Source organism: Otolemur garnettii, unplaced genomic scaffold (genome assembly GCF_000181295.1).
Source record: "Otolemur garnettii isolate 467f Iridium unplaced genomic scaffold, OtoGar3 scaffold00193, whole genome shotgun sequence".
NCBI classification, from domain to species: Eukaryota; Metazoa; Chordata; class Mammalia; order Primates; family Galagidae; genus Otolemur; species Otolemur garnettii.
The window spans coordinates 1,552,184-1,564,932 of record NW_003852588.1 but is presented as its reverse complement, the minus strand read 5'-3'; the positions used below and the strand labels follow the sequence as shown (position 1 = coordinate 1,564,932).

Here is a 12,749-nt window from a genome sequence, read left to right as displayed (position 1 = left end):
TTTTAAAACAATTGAACATAGATACTACATTTCTTCATAAGAATTATCTGTACTACAGTCTATTTTCAAACATTCTAGTAAAATAATGTCTATACCTTGTCCTGATAAATATTTTTATTTTGTTGCTTCAGCTTCTTCATATTGACAAAGGAAGAGAATTACCTTCATCAACTTCCTAAGTTTCTGATGAAAGGAGATTCTCTGGGAGGTGTACGCCTCAGCTTTCTTGGAATCCTCCATCCCTGCCCCAGTGGCATTCAGTCTCTTCCTCCTACTTCTCGCTAGTCTTGGGCAGCAGGAGATTTTTTGCTTGGCATCAGTGTAGGGCCTTAGCTGGAGGAGGTCTCCTGCCCCTGTCAGGAAAGGAGTTTAGTTCTCCTCCCCTCAGCTGCAGCGCGTCTTTGCTTGTGGGGTGAGCAGGCTTTGTGTCCCTTCAGTCCATCAGGCTTTTGCTTTGTATGAGAAAGGGCCTGGGGTGCCAGTGTTAATGGCTATCCCTTGACATGTCTGTCTCCTCAGCCTGCTGACAGACAGCTCTCCTGTTTTCTTTCCTGGCTTGAGTTTTTTTTTGTCAGTGCCCAGGGGAGGCAAGTACCCTGGAGGTTACAAACTAGAGGGTTTGCACAGGAATGTGAGCTCCCTGTGTCTGCCCCCCACCCCAGCTTTGTGTGAGCCCCCCAACCCCTGTGACAGCCTTCATCTAGCCCTGGGCAGCTGCTACAATTTTAGCTGATTTCTTCTCCCCTGCAGTGTGGGAGCAGCTGCCTCTTCTATCCATGCTGTGCTCAGAGAGGCCGTCCCAGAGCCCATCTCTCCTTGTCTCTCTGGGGAAGTCAGGTCATTTGGAGCCTTGCAGCCTCAGCTCTGCTGGGCTCAAGAAAAGATTTGGTAGTTGATACAGCTTTTTCTCATGTAGGGTCAGAGTGACATTCTTTGCAGCTTTCTATATTCTAAACAGAAGTTGAAGTCCTGTTAGGGATTTTTATTTTGAACTATTTTGTCAGAAAATGAATGTGTCTCTTTGAGGATTAGTGTTTATCCTTTCATAGGATAAGAACTTTCACTATGAAAGTTCTGAGATAAGACTGTTATGGTCCATTATTTCACTTCTAAGAAACACAACTGACAGTGTCCTTTCTAATTCACCAGGGCAAGTTTCAACTTGCTCAGCTTATCAGTTTTGCTGGGAGGGCTTCATTCATTTGTTTCCATCCCCAGGATTATATGTTTCCATCACCAGCATTTTATGTTTCAAAACCAGTAATATTTTTATCTATCTCAAAACTTTCATAATGACCCACATATACATACAGGTACATTTATCCTTGCTGCACTGTCTATGTTTATAGTTCACTCCTTGCTTATTAGAAATATAAATAATCTTAAATATAAAATCAGAAAGGGCAAAGGTCTCAGTCATAGCCAACATATTTCTTCAAGGGTGTTACTGCAACTACTCAAATTAGCCTAGTGCAGCAGTTCTCAACCTGTGGGTTGTGATCCCTTTGTAACAATGAAAATATATCCCACATATCAGATATTTACATTATTATTCATAACAGTAGCAAAATTACAGTTATGAAGTAGCAACGAAAATAATGTTATGGTTGCGGGTTACCACAACATGAGGAACTGTATTAAAGGCTCGTGCCATTAGAAAGGTTGAGAACCTTTCTGCCCTGGTGGATGCCATGAACTGTATTAAAGGCTCGTGCCATTAAAAAGGTTGAGAACCTTTCTGCCCTGGTGGATGCCATGAAAAGTCTTTAGTTCCCCCTCAGACATGGTAGAAAAGCTGCCAGAGGACCCCCAACTTCTATTACCCCCAGCAGATGTGTCCTTTAGCTTAGAGCAGTGGTTCTCAACCTGTGGGTTTTTTAACAATGAAAATACATTGTGGCATTAGGAAGGCTGAGAACCACTGGCTTAGCGGGTGATTAGAGTCTTACTTAACAAGTACACAGCAGGCTACCACAGTCTTCTGGAACATTCTTTCTAAGATAACTGATTTGTAGACAATGTCTCACCATTGTAAACCATTACTGTTGAAAAATGTGTGCTTTGTTCCCATTGAACACACTACAAAATGCTCTGCCTTGGTCCTTGTGGACACAGAATTCTCCAGCATTTGTGTTCCTTACTCTCTAAGGGGGAAGAGGGGCCCCTTGAACTTGCTGGTATTGAAATGCATTTCCAGATAGACAGAGACAAGAGCTGCCTCTGCAGGAGATGCTGAGGCACACAGTGCACAGGTTTATCTGACAAATATTCAATTACAGACATTCTGATGATTAACCTATTTTCATTTGTCTTACTGATTTTTAAAGTTGTCTTTTTTTGTTTTTGTTTTAAAACAGAGTCTCACTTTGTTGTCCTGGGTCGAGTGCTGTGGCATCATCATAGCTCACAGCAACCTCAAACTCTTAGGCTCAAGTGATTCTCTTGCCTCAGCCTCCGAGTAGCTGGGACTACAGACGCCTGCACAATGCCCAGCTATTGTTAGAGATGGGGTCTCACTCTTGCACAGGCTGGTCTCGAACCCATGAACTTGTCTTTTTACATTCCTTTTTGTAGACAGCTGATTTTTCTAGAGTGATACAGTCCTAGAGATGTTTATGACTATTTGTATCCCATTGCTCTGAATCTGTGTGCAGAGAAAGTTTCTTCTGTTCGTTGGATTTCCTACAAGTTGGTATGTATTAAACTTTTAAAATTTCACATCAGCAAACTATTTCCTGAGATCCCCGAACAGAAGAGTCCCTCACGTCTGCACTCACCACCTAGGTCAGCGAGATGGTGAAGAAGCTGCACACGGCCACGCCTGTAACATTATCAATGAGCTGGTGGAAAATTTTGGCAGATGTCCCAAGTGGTCAGGCCTGTAGGCCTCAGTTTTTGTAAGGTAAGAAAGGACCTGTGCTTGCCTGTTCCTGGAGGTTTTCCAGTAGAATTATGTTTCTTCTCTCACTTCCTGCCTGTCCCTCACAGTCTTCCTTATCTTTAAGGAAAAGAACTTTAGCACAATCTGGCTATTTATAGGATTGTTTGTGTGTTACCATTGGGCAAATATCTGCCCTTCAGCTGGCCCTTTCTCTCAGTCAACCAAGCTTGCTCTAATACTGCCACATACCACACATGCCATGTGTGCGTAGATCCTTAAATGTGTCACACAATAGCCTCCACATGTGCCTACATGTGTACCACACCACACACACCGTCTAAGGGGCATCCAGGGTCACTCAGGTTCCAGGGACATGGGACCACAGTGCCACCTGCCCAGTACATGCCTCTGAGCTCAGTACCAGACTGTTTACCTTTGTGTAGTGACTATGCCCACAATTTCACATTCCAGGCAAAGAGCCAAACTTTGCTGCCTTTCTCAGCCCTTCCCTCCCAGTACAAGCTACTTGATCCCTTCAGCGACTCCTGTACTATGTCCTGAGCTGGGTTGCTCTGGGTGCTTTTCTGTCTGCCTCAGAGAATGAACCTGGCCCCTGCTCCCAGTCACAGCCTGTTCTGCAGTCAGCAGCATCAGGGCGCCGGACTTAGCAAGTCAAAGTGCAGGATACCTGGCTCAGTGCTGGTAACACAGTGGTTAGGGTGCCAGCCATATACACCGAGGGGTATGAGCCTGGCGGGTTTAAGCCTAGCCTAGGCCTGCTAAACAACAACTACAACAAAAAATAGCCAGGTGGGTGGTACCTGTGGCTCAAGGAGTAGGGCACCAGCCCAATATGCTGGAGGTGGTGGGTTTAAACCCAGCCCCAGCCAAAAACTGAAAAAAAAAAAAAAAAAAAAAATAGCCAGGGGTTGTGGTGGGTACCTGTATTCCCAGCTCCCTGGGAGACTGAGGCAACAGAATCTCTTAAGCCCAGGAGTTGGAGGTTGCTGTTAGCTGTGACGCCACAGCACTCTATAAGACTTTGTCTCAAAAAAAAAAAAAAAAGTACAGGACACTCAAATTAAGTAAGCTGCAGGGGACACACGATGTACCCATTTTTGATCTATGGCTCAGCGGCGGGGTGTCCTGCATTTGACAGCAGCCCCATGAGGTGCACCTGGGCAAGCAGGTACAAGCCAGACAGCAGCCACCATCACTCCACTTCCCCTTCCATGAGCTCCTTCTGGGGAGCAGACACTTTCAATGCCAGTGGGTGGCAGGCTCGGCTTCCCAGGCCAAGCTTACACTTTCAAGCTCTCTAGCACTGAACAGTCTTAATAGCAGCAACAGGATTTTCTTTTTATCCCCACATGAAAAACTGAAGAATCGTTGGTGTGACCCTTTCCAGAGAGCTAGGCACCCTCCCAGAGAGAAATTTCCTTTGTCTTACTGCAGCTGGAGTGTTCATCAGTCTCTTGCCTTTTGCTCCTCCATCTCAGAAGAGAACCACGACTGCTCCCCTAGTGTGTGCCTGACAGATGACTAGGCCCTGGCCTGCTCCTCAGATGCTTCTCTCCCTCAGGGCCCAAAGCATGCAGAGACCTCAGGCTGCAGATCACTGTGGGCAGCCCCTGCTCTTGTCTCCTATTTGGACAATGGCAAATGGGCAGTCTGGGTCACAGCTTACTTTGTGGCAGAACTTTGAGGCTAGGAAATGAAACTGTCATCTGACTTGTAGCTTTGCGCCATAAAGTTTACTTAGATGATGGCTAAGACATAGATCATGTTCTGCCAGGAAAATTAATTTGAGTATGAAGCTAAAACCCCCATGCCAGGCACTTTGTTATCCACTATTTAATCCAATGGCCTATTGAAGTCAGGATTATTTTCACAGTTTTTCCAGTGAGAAAACCTAAACTCAGCAAGATTAGCTTATGGGAGGTCACGAAGACAGGGGACCCAGCGAGGGTTTCCCTGCCTGACGCACACATTCGTTCCTGTGCAGCACACCGTTTCTGCAGAAGGTTCATACAGCGCTTAAGTCGCAGCAGTGTGGGGTGCCTGAACTAAGCGCTGCAGGAGCTGAGGTTGGAAGCCTGAAATCTCCTGGGGCAGGGGGATCAGAGACATCACAAGGATGACACTACGTGGGCTGACAGTCTGAGCAGAAGTGAAGAGTTTTTTCAAGAAAACAAACCAGAGCTCACCACAAATATATTATTCTCTTCCTAATTTTACCTAACTACGATACTGTATTTTGCCATGTATAATGCACACCCTGTTGCCCAAATTTCTGAGGGGAAAACATAAGGCTACATGTTATACATGAGTAGCATAAACAGGAGAAGGGGAGCCCAGTGGGCTCCTGGGGCTGCCATGCCCTCCCACCAGGCACAGGAGGTTGCAGTCTGGGAGGATCTGGGATCTGGTGGGAGTGAGCAGCCTCTGCAGAGCACCACAATTAGTGAAACAGGTGGTAGCAGGGCTGGTGAGGCAGACGCAGCCATGCAGAGAGGTTCAGGAACCCCAGCAGTCTCCTGGGATCTACCTGGCTGCCCCAGGGCCAAGCAGCCTCAGAACTTCCTGGTCCACCAGCAACGTGTGTGGCCATCTTGGCTGCAGCCCCCAACGTGGCAGGGAGGGAAGGGATCCTGGGAGAGAGGGGAAGGGGCGCCCTTCACAGAATGGGTGGCTGCAGGAGGACTATGCAATCTGCATATTTACCAGGGGAGTATTACCCCTCCCCAGATGTGCTTTCCCAGTTAAAAGCTTTCTTGAGGGGTGTTTTCCTGAAAGTTTGGGCCAAAAACATGGGTGTGCATTATACAAGGGAGTGCATTTTACATGGAAAAGTATGGAACCTTCTTTTGATTCATGCTAGTCTAGCAACAACAAAGTCGCCAGACAGCAGAGTTAGTATCCATCATGTTGCCGGCTTGGGAGGCCAGGAAGGTAACAGCACTCTTGCTGCTCCCACAGAGAGCCTCTGTGTCATTTAAGGGTCTTTTCTGTCCCTTCTCTGCCCAGGTCCTCCGTCACACCTCTTGGGTCTCCTGAGCTCTAGTTTAGAACACTACAGGGATGATGCCCCACCTTACCTACAAGTACAGAGTTGTATTGTAACTAGCTGCAGTGTGAAGAAAAATACCGGGCAAGCACTAGATCCCATCATGGGAGCTAATTCCAGAGCTACGGGTAGTTATACCAGGGTGTATAAGACTTCCCTTGAAGGAGACTTCAACTACAAAAGCTTAACATTATAGAATTTAACTATAGAAAATAGAGATGCCGATAGTTTGTCTAAATTTTAAATGATAAGATACTTTAATTATAGAATTTTTTAAGTAAGAAAATCCAATGGAAACTTCATTTTCATTTTAGACCAGCCTATCCCAGACATGCTAATAAAGGTTGACTTGTGCTAAGTCCTCATTTCACCTTTGAAATGCAAATGCCTTGTAAACACCTTGGGCCAGGCCCAGCCAGGTGAGTGACTTGGGCTGGTTCCCACTGAGAGCAGGAGCTGCTCACAGACCCACAAGGCAGCAGCAGGACTTGAGGACAGGAGGAAGATGGCTGCCAGTACAGACACTAGAAGCCTGGCACACATGGCAGGTCTGCAGAGGGGAGGGGTGCAAAGCCAGCTACAAACACGTGTGCACTCTTGGCCTTGAGGAAGTATCTAAGTTAGCTTAGAGACTCCTTACCAGCCAAAGGGTGCTCACCTATTTCAAAGAAAGAATGTGCACAAAAAACTAGAAGCTTAGCTTTTTCCCAAATGGCTGTTAAATTTATTTGCTCAATCAATAATGGTCCTGGCAAAAATTAATTAACCAACGCTGAGATATTTGTAATGAAACACTAATTTTAAAAATCCATGATACCTGGGTAGAAATTAGAGTTTACACAAATAAAAAAGGAACCTTCAATATTGCCAGCAGCTGTAAAGTGAATGTACTAGGACCGACAGGACAGCAAGAAGGCCTTTACACGTATATGTCTGACACCTGACGGTACTTTCAGTCACCAGAATACCTTCTCTCCAGATTTAAAAAAATAGTATGCTGATTTCTATAACAAAGCTTTTTTTCATACAAAAATCAAATAATGGCCAACAAGTCACAACAGTGCAATAGGTAGAAGATAAAAAACTGCATCAAACAGGTGCTGAAAATAAATACTAACTAGGAGGAGGAGGGGAGAGCCCTCGGTGGGGTGGTTTCCACCCCCTTGAGTGTGTGGGGGTTTCTCCTGAGCCAGGAGACCTGGCCAGTCTCATGGTACCACTCACTCTGACAGAGCTGACCACAATCCAGTTGCCTCCGGAACCCAGCCTCCCAGCAGCCTCAGAGCACTGATCTGATGGACTAGAGGCAGGAAATGGAGCAGGGCGAGTCACAGCTAGCATTACAAGGAAGGTAATTTGTCTCTATTGCTAATCTTGTCAACTGAAAGTCCACCAGTAGGTTCACTGAGACAGCACGGATAATTCTGAATTTTGTTTAAGAGCATTTATATGGCTTATTCAGGCAAGGAGACATGTACATTCTAGCCCAAGCAAGCAATTGGAGTCATTCTGTTTTTACTAGAGGGTCAGTCATGGAAAGGATTTCTGGTTTGATAAACATCCTTTGTGTGGAGGCACCAGGTCAAGGCAACCACCTTCCCACCAACCCGGTAAAAAGGCCTTTGCTGGCCACGGCAGTGAGTAACCGGCAGGAGTGGGGCCTCCTCCATGCTGGGCCTTGTAGGGGCCAGGGCAGGTGGGCAGGCTCCACAGGCAGCCTCTGTGTGCAACCAAACAAGGCCGTCCTGGTGACTTGGGCTCATGGACTGTGGTTTGGAACTGTCAAAAGAGAGTTACGGGGTGGGTAATAGGTACACCCATAGGAGCCATTCTGGCCAGTCAGAAAACATGAGGCAGCTCCCCCATTGTATAATCTGCACCGAAAAGGTGTGAAAGGCACAAGCAAGAGTGACCAGGGACACAGAGATCTGGAGGGCAGGACGTGGGGCAGGCAGGCACAGGACTGACCTGGTTGGGTTCCCCCCCAAAATGAGAAAGAGATCCTGATTCTGCTGTGATAAAAAAGCAAAGAAAGACAATTTTTGGTTTAAAAAGAAGCCACTCAAGGGTTAAAGTAGTTATTTTAAGTTAACAAGGAAAATTAATCTTCAAATAAGCTGACACTATCTGGAAAACTAATCTGTCCCTACCAGCCCACAGTGTGCCCTCTGCTTCGACCTCCCTCCGGACCTGAGCCTGCTGTGAGGGGTCAGACGTGTGAAAGAGGAAGGGTCTCTGAGAGGAGAAGACATCTTTACAGAATAGACAGTGCGAGAGAGTGCACCCGCAGCTCTCAGGATTACAGTAAGATGCACAGGTCCTTGTGAGTCTAGAGGATTCCACCATGAGCATGCTAGGCGGCTCAGATGGGTGTCTCCTTCCTGTCCTTGCTTGGGGATGGCTTCGCTTGCTCCTTGCCTGCCTTTGGCTGCTCTTTGGCTGCTTTGGCCTCCACAACACAATCTCTGGGCATCTGGGCCACACCCCCACGCCGCTCAGGCTCCTCATCCTCTGGCGCTGCCTGATCAGACTTGGCGCGCTGAATCTGCAGCAGGCGGAGCTGAACGCGCAGCTCGATGATGGCCTCCCGCTCCTCATGAATCGCTTGGTTCAAGTGATTGTTCTTTATCTTGAGGAATAACAGAAAGGGCAGTTACTACTTAAGAAGGAGGACAGAAGGACTGTGCTCAGGCACAGAGAACACTTAATAAGGGCACCCTGTAGAAGGCAGACATGAACGTGAGTTGGCCAGTGAGTCATGGGAACACTGCTCAGAACCGGTGAGTGTGCAAACTCCCCTCCTAGCTATGGAAAGGCAAATACATGCAGAAAACATCCATGTGCCAACAGAGAACAATTAGTTTAATAACTAAGTATTCTAATGCTTAAAATACCCTTGACTCAAAATTTTGTACAGGTTCTGAACAGTCCTGAAGGAGAAAATAAAAGAAATTTTAATAGCAATTAGAGAGGGGAATTAGAGATAGGATAAAAATGTAGATTTGTCTCAAAAGTGAATATCCTTTGTCTTTTGTGAATGGCATTACTTTAAATCCAAAATGTGCTACTTAGTCAAAAAATAGTGAGCTACTACTATCAGTTCTAAATTATCTGCTAGTCTGCAAAGTTTAGGTAATGCGGAACAGGAGGTAATCTCAACCTCCTGCTGACCTCCTTTCCTCCTGCTTCCCACCTGCAAGCATCCAGCCTCCCCTGCTTCCATTGCACTGCCCCACCTCCCAGGGCACTAGGGACAGCCAAGAGACTAAGCCTTTGAGAATGCAGGATAAGTGAAGGGCTAACATCTCTTACACAGAGGCATGTCTTTCCTTTCCCCCTTCCTGCTGACTCAGCGGGAGCAAGATGTAGAACAACCTCTTTGGACCACAAGCAGAAAAAGCCTGTGTTGAGGATGACAGGCCTGGTATGCCTGCCATGTAAAAGACAACATCATCTTGTTTAAACCACTACATTGTTCTTTTTGTTATAGCAGTTCAGTCTATACCCCAAGCACAATAATTTAGATGTTTTCCTACTAACATTTTACAGATCATAGTAAGCCTATGAAAGCAAGAGCTAATGTGAGTGCTTCCCACAAAACAGAAGCTCCAGACCCAGGCCTCAACATCTACTCAGCTTGACCCCATAGCACAGTCCGGATGAAGGAGTTTCTGACCTGGGGCCTGGGCGGGCACCTCTCTGAGCTCCATAGCATGTAGTTGTGTGTGGGATTCTCACTTTCTAGGCAAGGAGTAGCTCTAGTTTGCCCCAGCGCTAAAAGAACCTGAGAGAGGGAAGCAGAGCCAGCTCTCTGTTCTCAGATTCATTTCTGGAAGGTCAACATGGGAGACAATGACTGACTTGAGGTGAGAAGGAATTTCTAGTCTGCAAGTCAAGGAGACTGTCCTTCACTGTGCTCACAGGAAGCTGAGGAGACCTCTCCTTCCTCCACTTGCATTTCTCTTTCTGTTCATCTTCCCTGGGAACAGAGACAAGATCATTCAGAGCTGCTTGGACTGGCACAGTCAGTCCATGTAATGTGAGTGCTTCCCACAGAACAGAAGCCTACCTTCCTTCAGGAAGAGAAAGGTCTATGTGGGGCTCCAGAGGCCTAAGAGCCCGTGCTCAGCTGGTGCCCACAGACTCTGGGGTGAGACATTTGCCTGAATTCTTCCACTTAGCCTCCTAGCTGTTAACCACAAAAAAGAAGGACAATTCTGAGAAGAAATGGGGTCTCTACACCTTCCTAGAAGTTAGTATGCTTTTTGGTCACTTCACCTCAAAACTTACTTCTAGCTCTTCATTCTGTCTCTGTAGATCTTCTAGAATGATCTGCAGTTCCTCTTCGTCCTCACTCTCACTCTCACTCTCAGAGGAGTACTCCTCGGTTTCACTTCGGCCGTGTTGCTGGCGACTGTGAGGGTGAGAGAGGAGGGGAAGATCACGGGATATGTCCCCCTCCTCCCCAGAATGACCATGTGACCATGAAGCTGCTTAATAACTTCTTATTGATAACTAAGACCAGATAACCAGATAAATAAGAAACTTGAGGGTGATTAATTTCAGGCACCTAATTATTATTACTTTTTTCTTTTTTTGAGACAGAGTCTCACTATGTCACCCTTGGTAGAGTGCCATGGCATCACAGCTCACAGCAACCTCAAACTCTTGAGCTTAAGTGATTCTCTTGCCTCAGCCTCCAAGAAGCTGGGACTATAGGCGCCTACCACAACACCTGGGTATTTTTGGTTGCAGTTGTCACTGTTGTTTAGCAGGCTCAGGCTGGTTCCAAACCCGCCAGCCTCAGTGTATATGGCTAGCCCCCCAACTACGGGCACCAAGCCAAGGTACTTAATTATTTTATAGGAAAGTCTGAGAGTTGAAATGGTTACCGTGGAGCCTCCATAGTTGACCACCTCCCTGTACTGACCACCTCCTAAGACCGGACATGCACCACATGTATGTAACAGTGTAGTAGCCCTAGTTCCTAATGTTGACCACCTCGGTGTGTTGACAAGTTTGTTATAGTCCCTGGCGTGGTCAAGTTACAGAAGTTCTCCTATATATTTATAGTTAAACAAACATTCTTTGAAACTTCACAATCCCCAGCTTTCCTTTACCTCTGAATTTCTGCAATCTCAGCTCTGAGGCGTTCTATCTCTTCTTTTTCGGTGGCAATCTGCCGACGCAGAAACTGCTCCATGGCCAGTAGCTCCTCCTGTTCCGTGAGGATCTCATTCTCCTGAAATGATGATCACTGGTGAGCACCTCTGGGTTTTAATCCGGGAAATGTCACCTTTTTGGAGGAATTTTTTAGACCCAGAGTGTTGAACATGTGGTTAAGTGCTACACAACCAAAAATGTCCTGAACAGGCTTCTTTGAAAAGAGGTGAATAAGTTATTTTGAGGAAATGACTAGGTTTTTCTCAACAACAAAGTGTCACCAGACATCCTGTATGTCCTGCAAAGGCCCCTGTGAGGCCTGCACATGGGCAGCCAGGGTTAAAGGGACAAAATCTGCTTTGGCCTCCCAGTCCTTCCTTAATGACATCCTATGTCTCAGGAAAGTGAGGATATTTAGGGCCTTTGATAGTGTCACAATCACAAGACGTGTGGCTGTGTCAGTGTCACCTTCAAGGCAGACAGGCCTGAGGGGGAGAGCATCACAGAGACTGTCCCTCCTCACCGTAAGCCACCATATTCCTCAGCCCAGGTCCTCAGAAACAACATTAAAACAGTAAGTATTCTGCCCGAACAGAATATCCTTTTCTAAAACTGATGAGGTCATCAGTCTTATGAAAGAATGGAAAAAATCCCTATCTGCCCAAGTTCTAGAGAACCCCACCAACACAGACAAAACTTAGGGAGTGACAGAAATGTGGTTACAGATATGAGGGGCTAGATTCTTTCCAAACTAATAGGCATGGAGAAGGTAAGTGCTTATGGTCAAACTCGGGAGATGCTGATCACATTCCAAAATAAACTACTCACAGCTGCAAAGAAGCGCTAAGAACTTTTCTCTTAGGCACAAAATACACAGTATTTCCCAAAGGTGTTTGGACATTCTGAAATGTTTCCTCTTTTTTCAGCATACCCATTAAAGCTAACATTCTAAGAAATTCCAGGTTGAAAAACCCTGAAATAAACACACAATCTGGGACTTCATTCTCTTCTCAGACAGAAGAAAATGCTGTGTGTCCCTGCTAAGCAAAACAATGCATTTTGTAGAAGTGACAGAAAAGGACTGAAACCTGTACATCTTTAGGTAAACCACATACATGGGTTTCTGGAAGTCTAGACACAATGTTTTCAAAGCCTAAAAAATTTCACTCCTTTCTGGTTAAACTCTGGGAAGTTCCAGAACAGAGTAAGGTTGACTTGAAAAATTCAGAAACACAGAAATGAGCTCATTCTTGTCTCTATACCTGGAGTACAGTGGGTAACTCAAGAGACAATGAATGAAGGATTAATAAGATAATTTACCTCCAACAACTGACTTTTGCTTGCAAAGAATAAAATCAAAATACCTAGAAGGTGTTACTAGCAACAACTACCAGTTAAAATTGGAATCATTAGATTTGAAGGTGCCAGATTTTGCAATGTCAGGAACAAAAGGTTTTAAAATATTAAAAGTCTGGGCAGCACCTGTGGCTCAAAGGAGTAGGGTGCCAGCACCATATACCAGAGAGGGTGGGTTCAAACCCAGCCCCGGCCAAAAACGGCAAATAAATAAATAAATAAATAAAAATAAGAGTCTGATCACATTAATATAAAAAAAATAAAAAATAAAAATACCGGCTC

At 45.8% G+C, this 12,749-nt stretch overlaps 1 protein-coding gene across 1 annotated transcript in view; it reads right to left on the bottom strand.

Moving 5' to 3' along the window:
- Window positions 1-6,649: 6,649 nt before the first annotated feature.
- RALBP1 (ralA binding protein 1) overlaps window positions 6,650-12,749 on the bottom strand; it is a 39,040-nt gene continuing 32,940 nt past the window's right edge. Inside the window, exons 7-9 of the mRNA XM_023507613.1 lie at window positions 11,069-11,199; window positions 10,239-10,362; window positions 6,650-8,577 (exon numbers count right to left, since the gene is read on the bottom strand). Of these exons, the coding sequence (XP_023363381.1) occupies window positions 8,311-8,577; window positions 10,239-10,362; window positions 11,069-11,199 (522 nt within the window). The 3' untranslated portion in view covers window positions 6,650-8,310. The remainder of the gene's footprint in view (window positions 8,578-10,238; window positions 10,363-11,068; window positions 11,200-12,749) is intronic.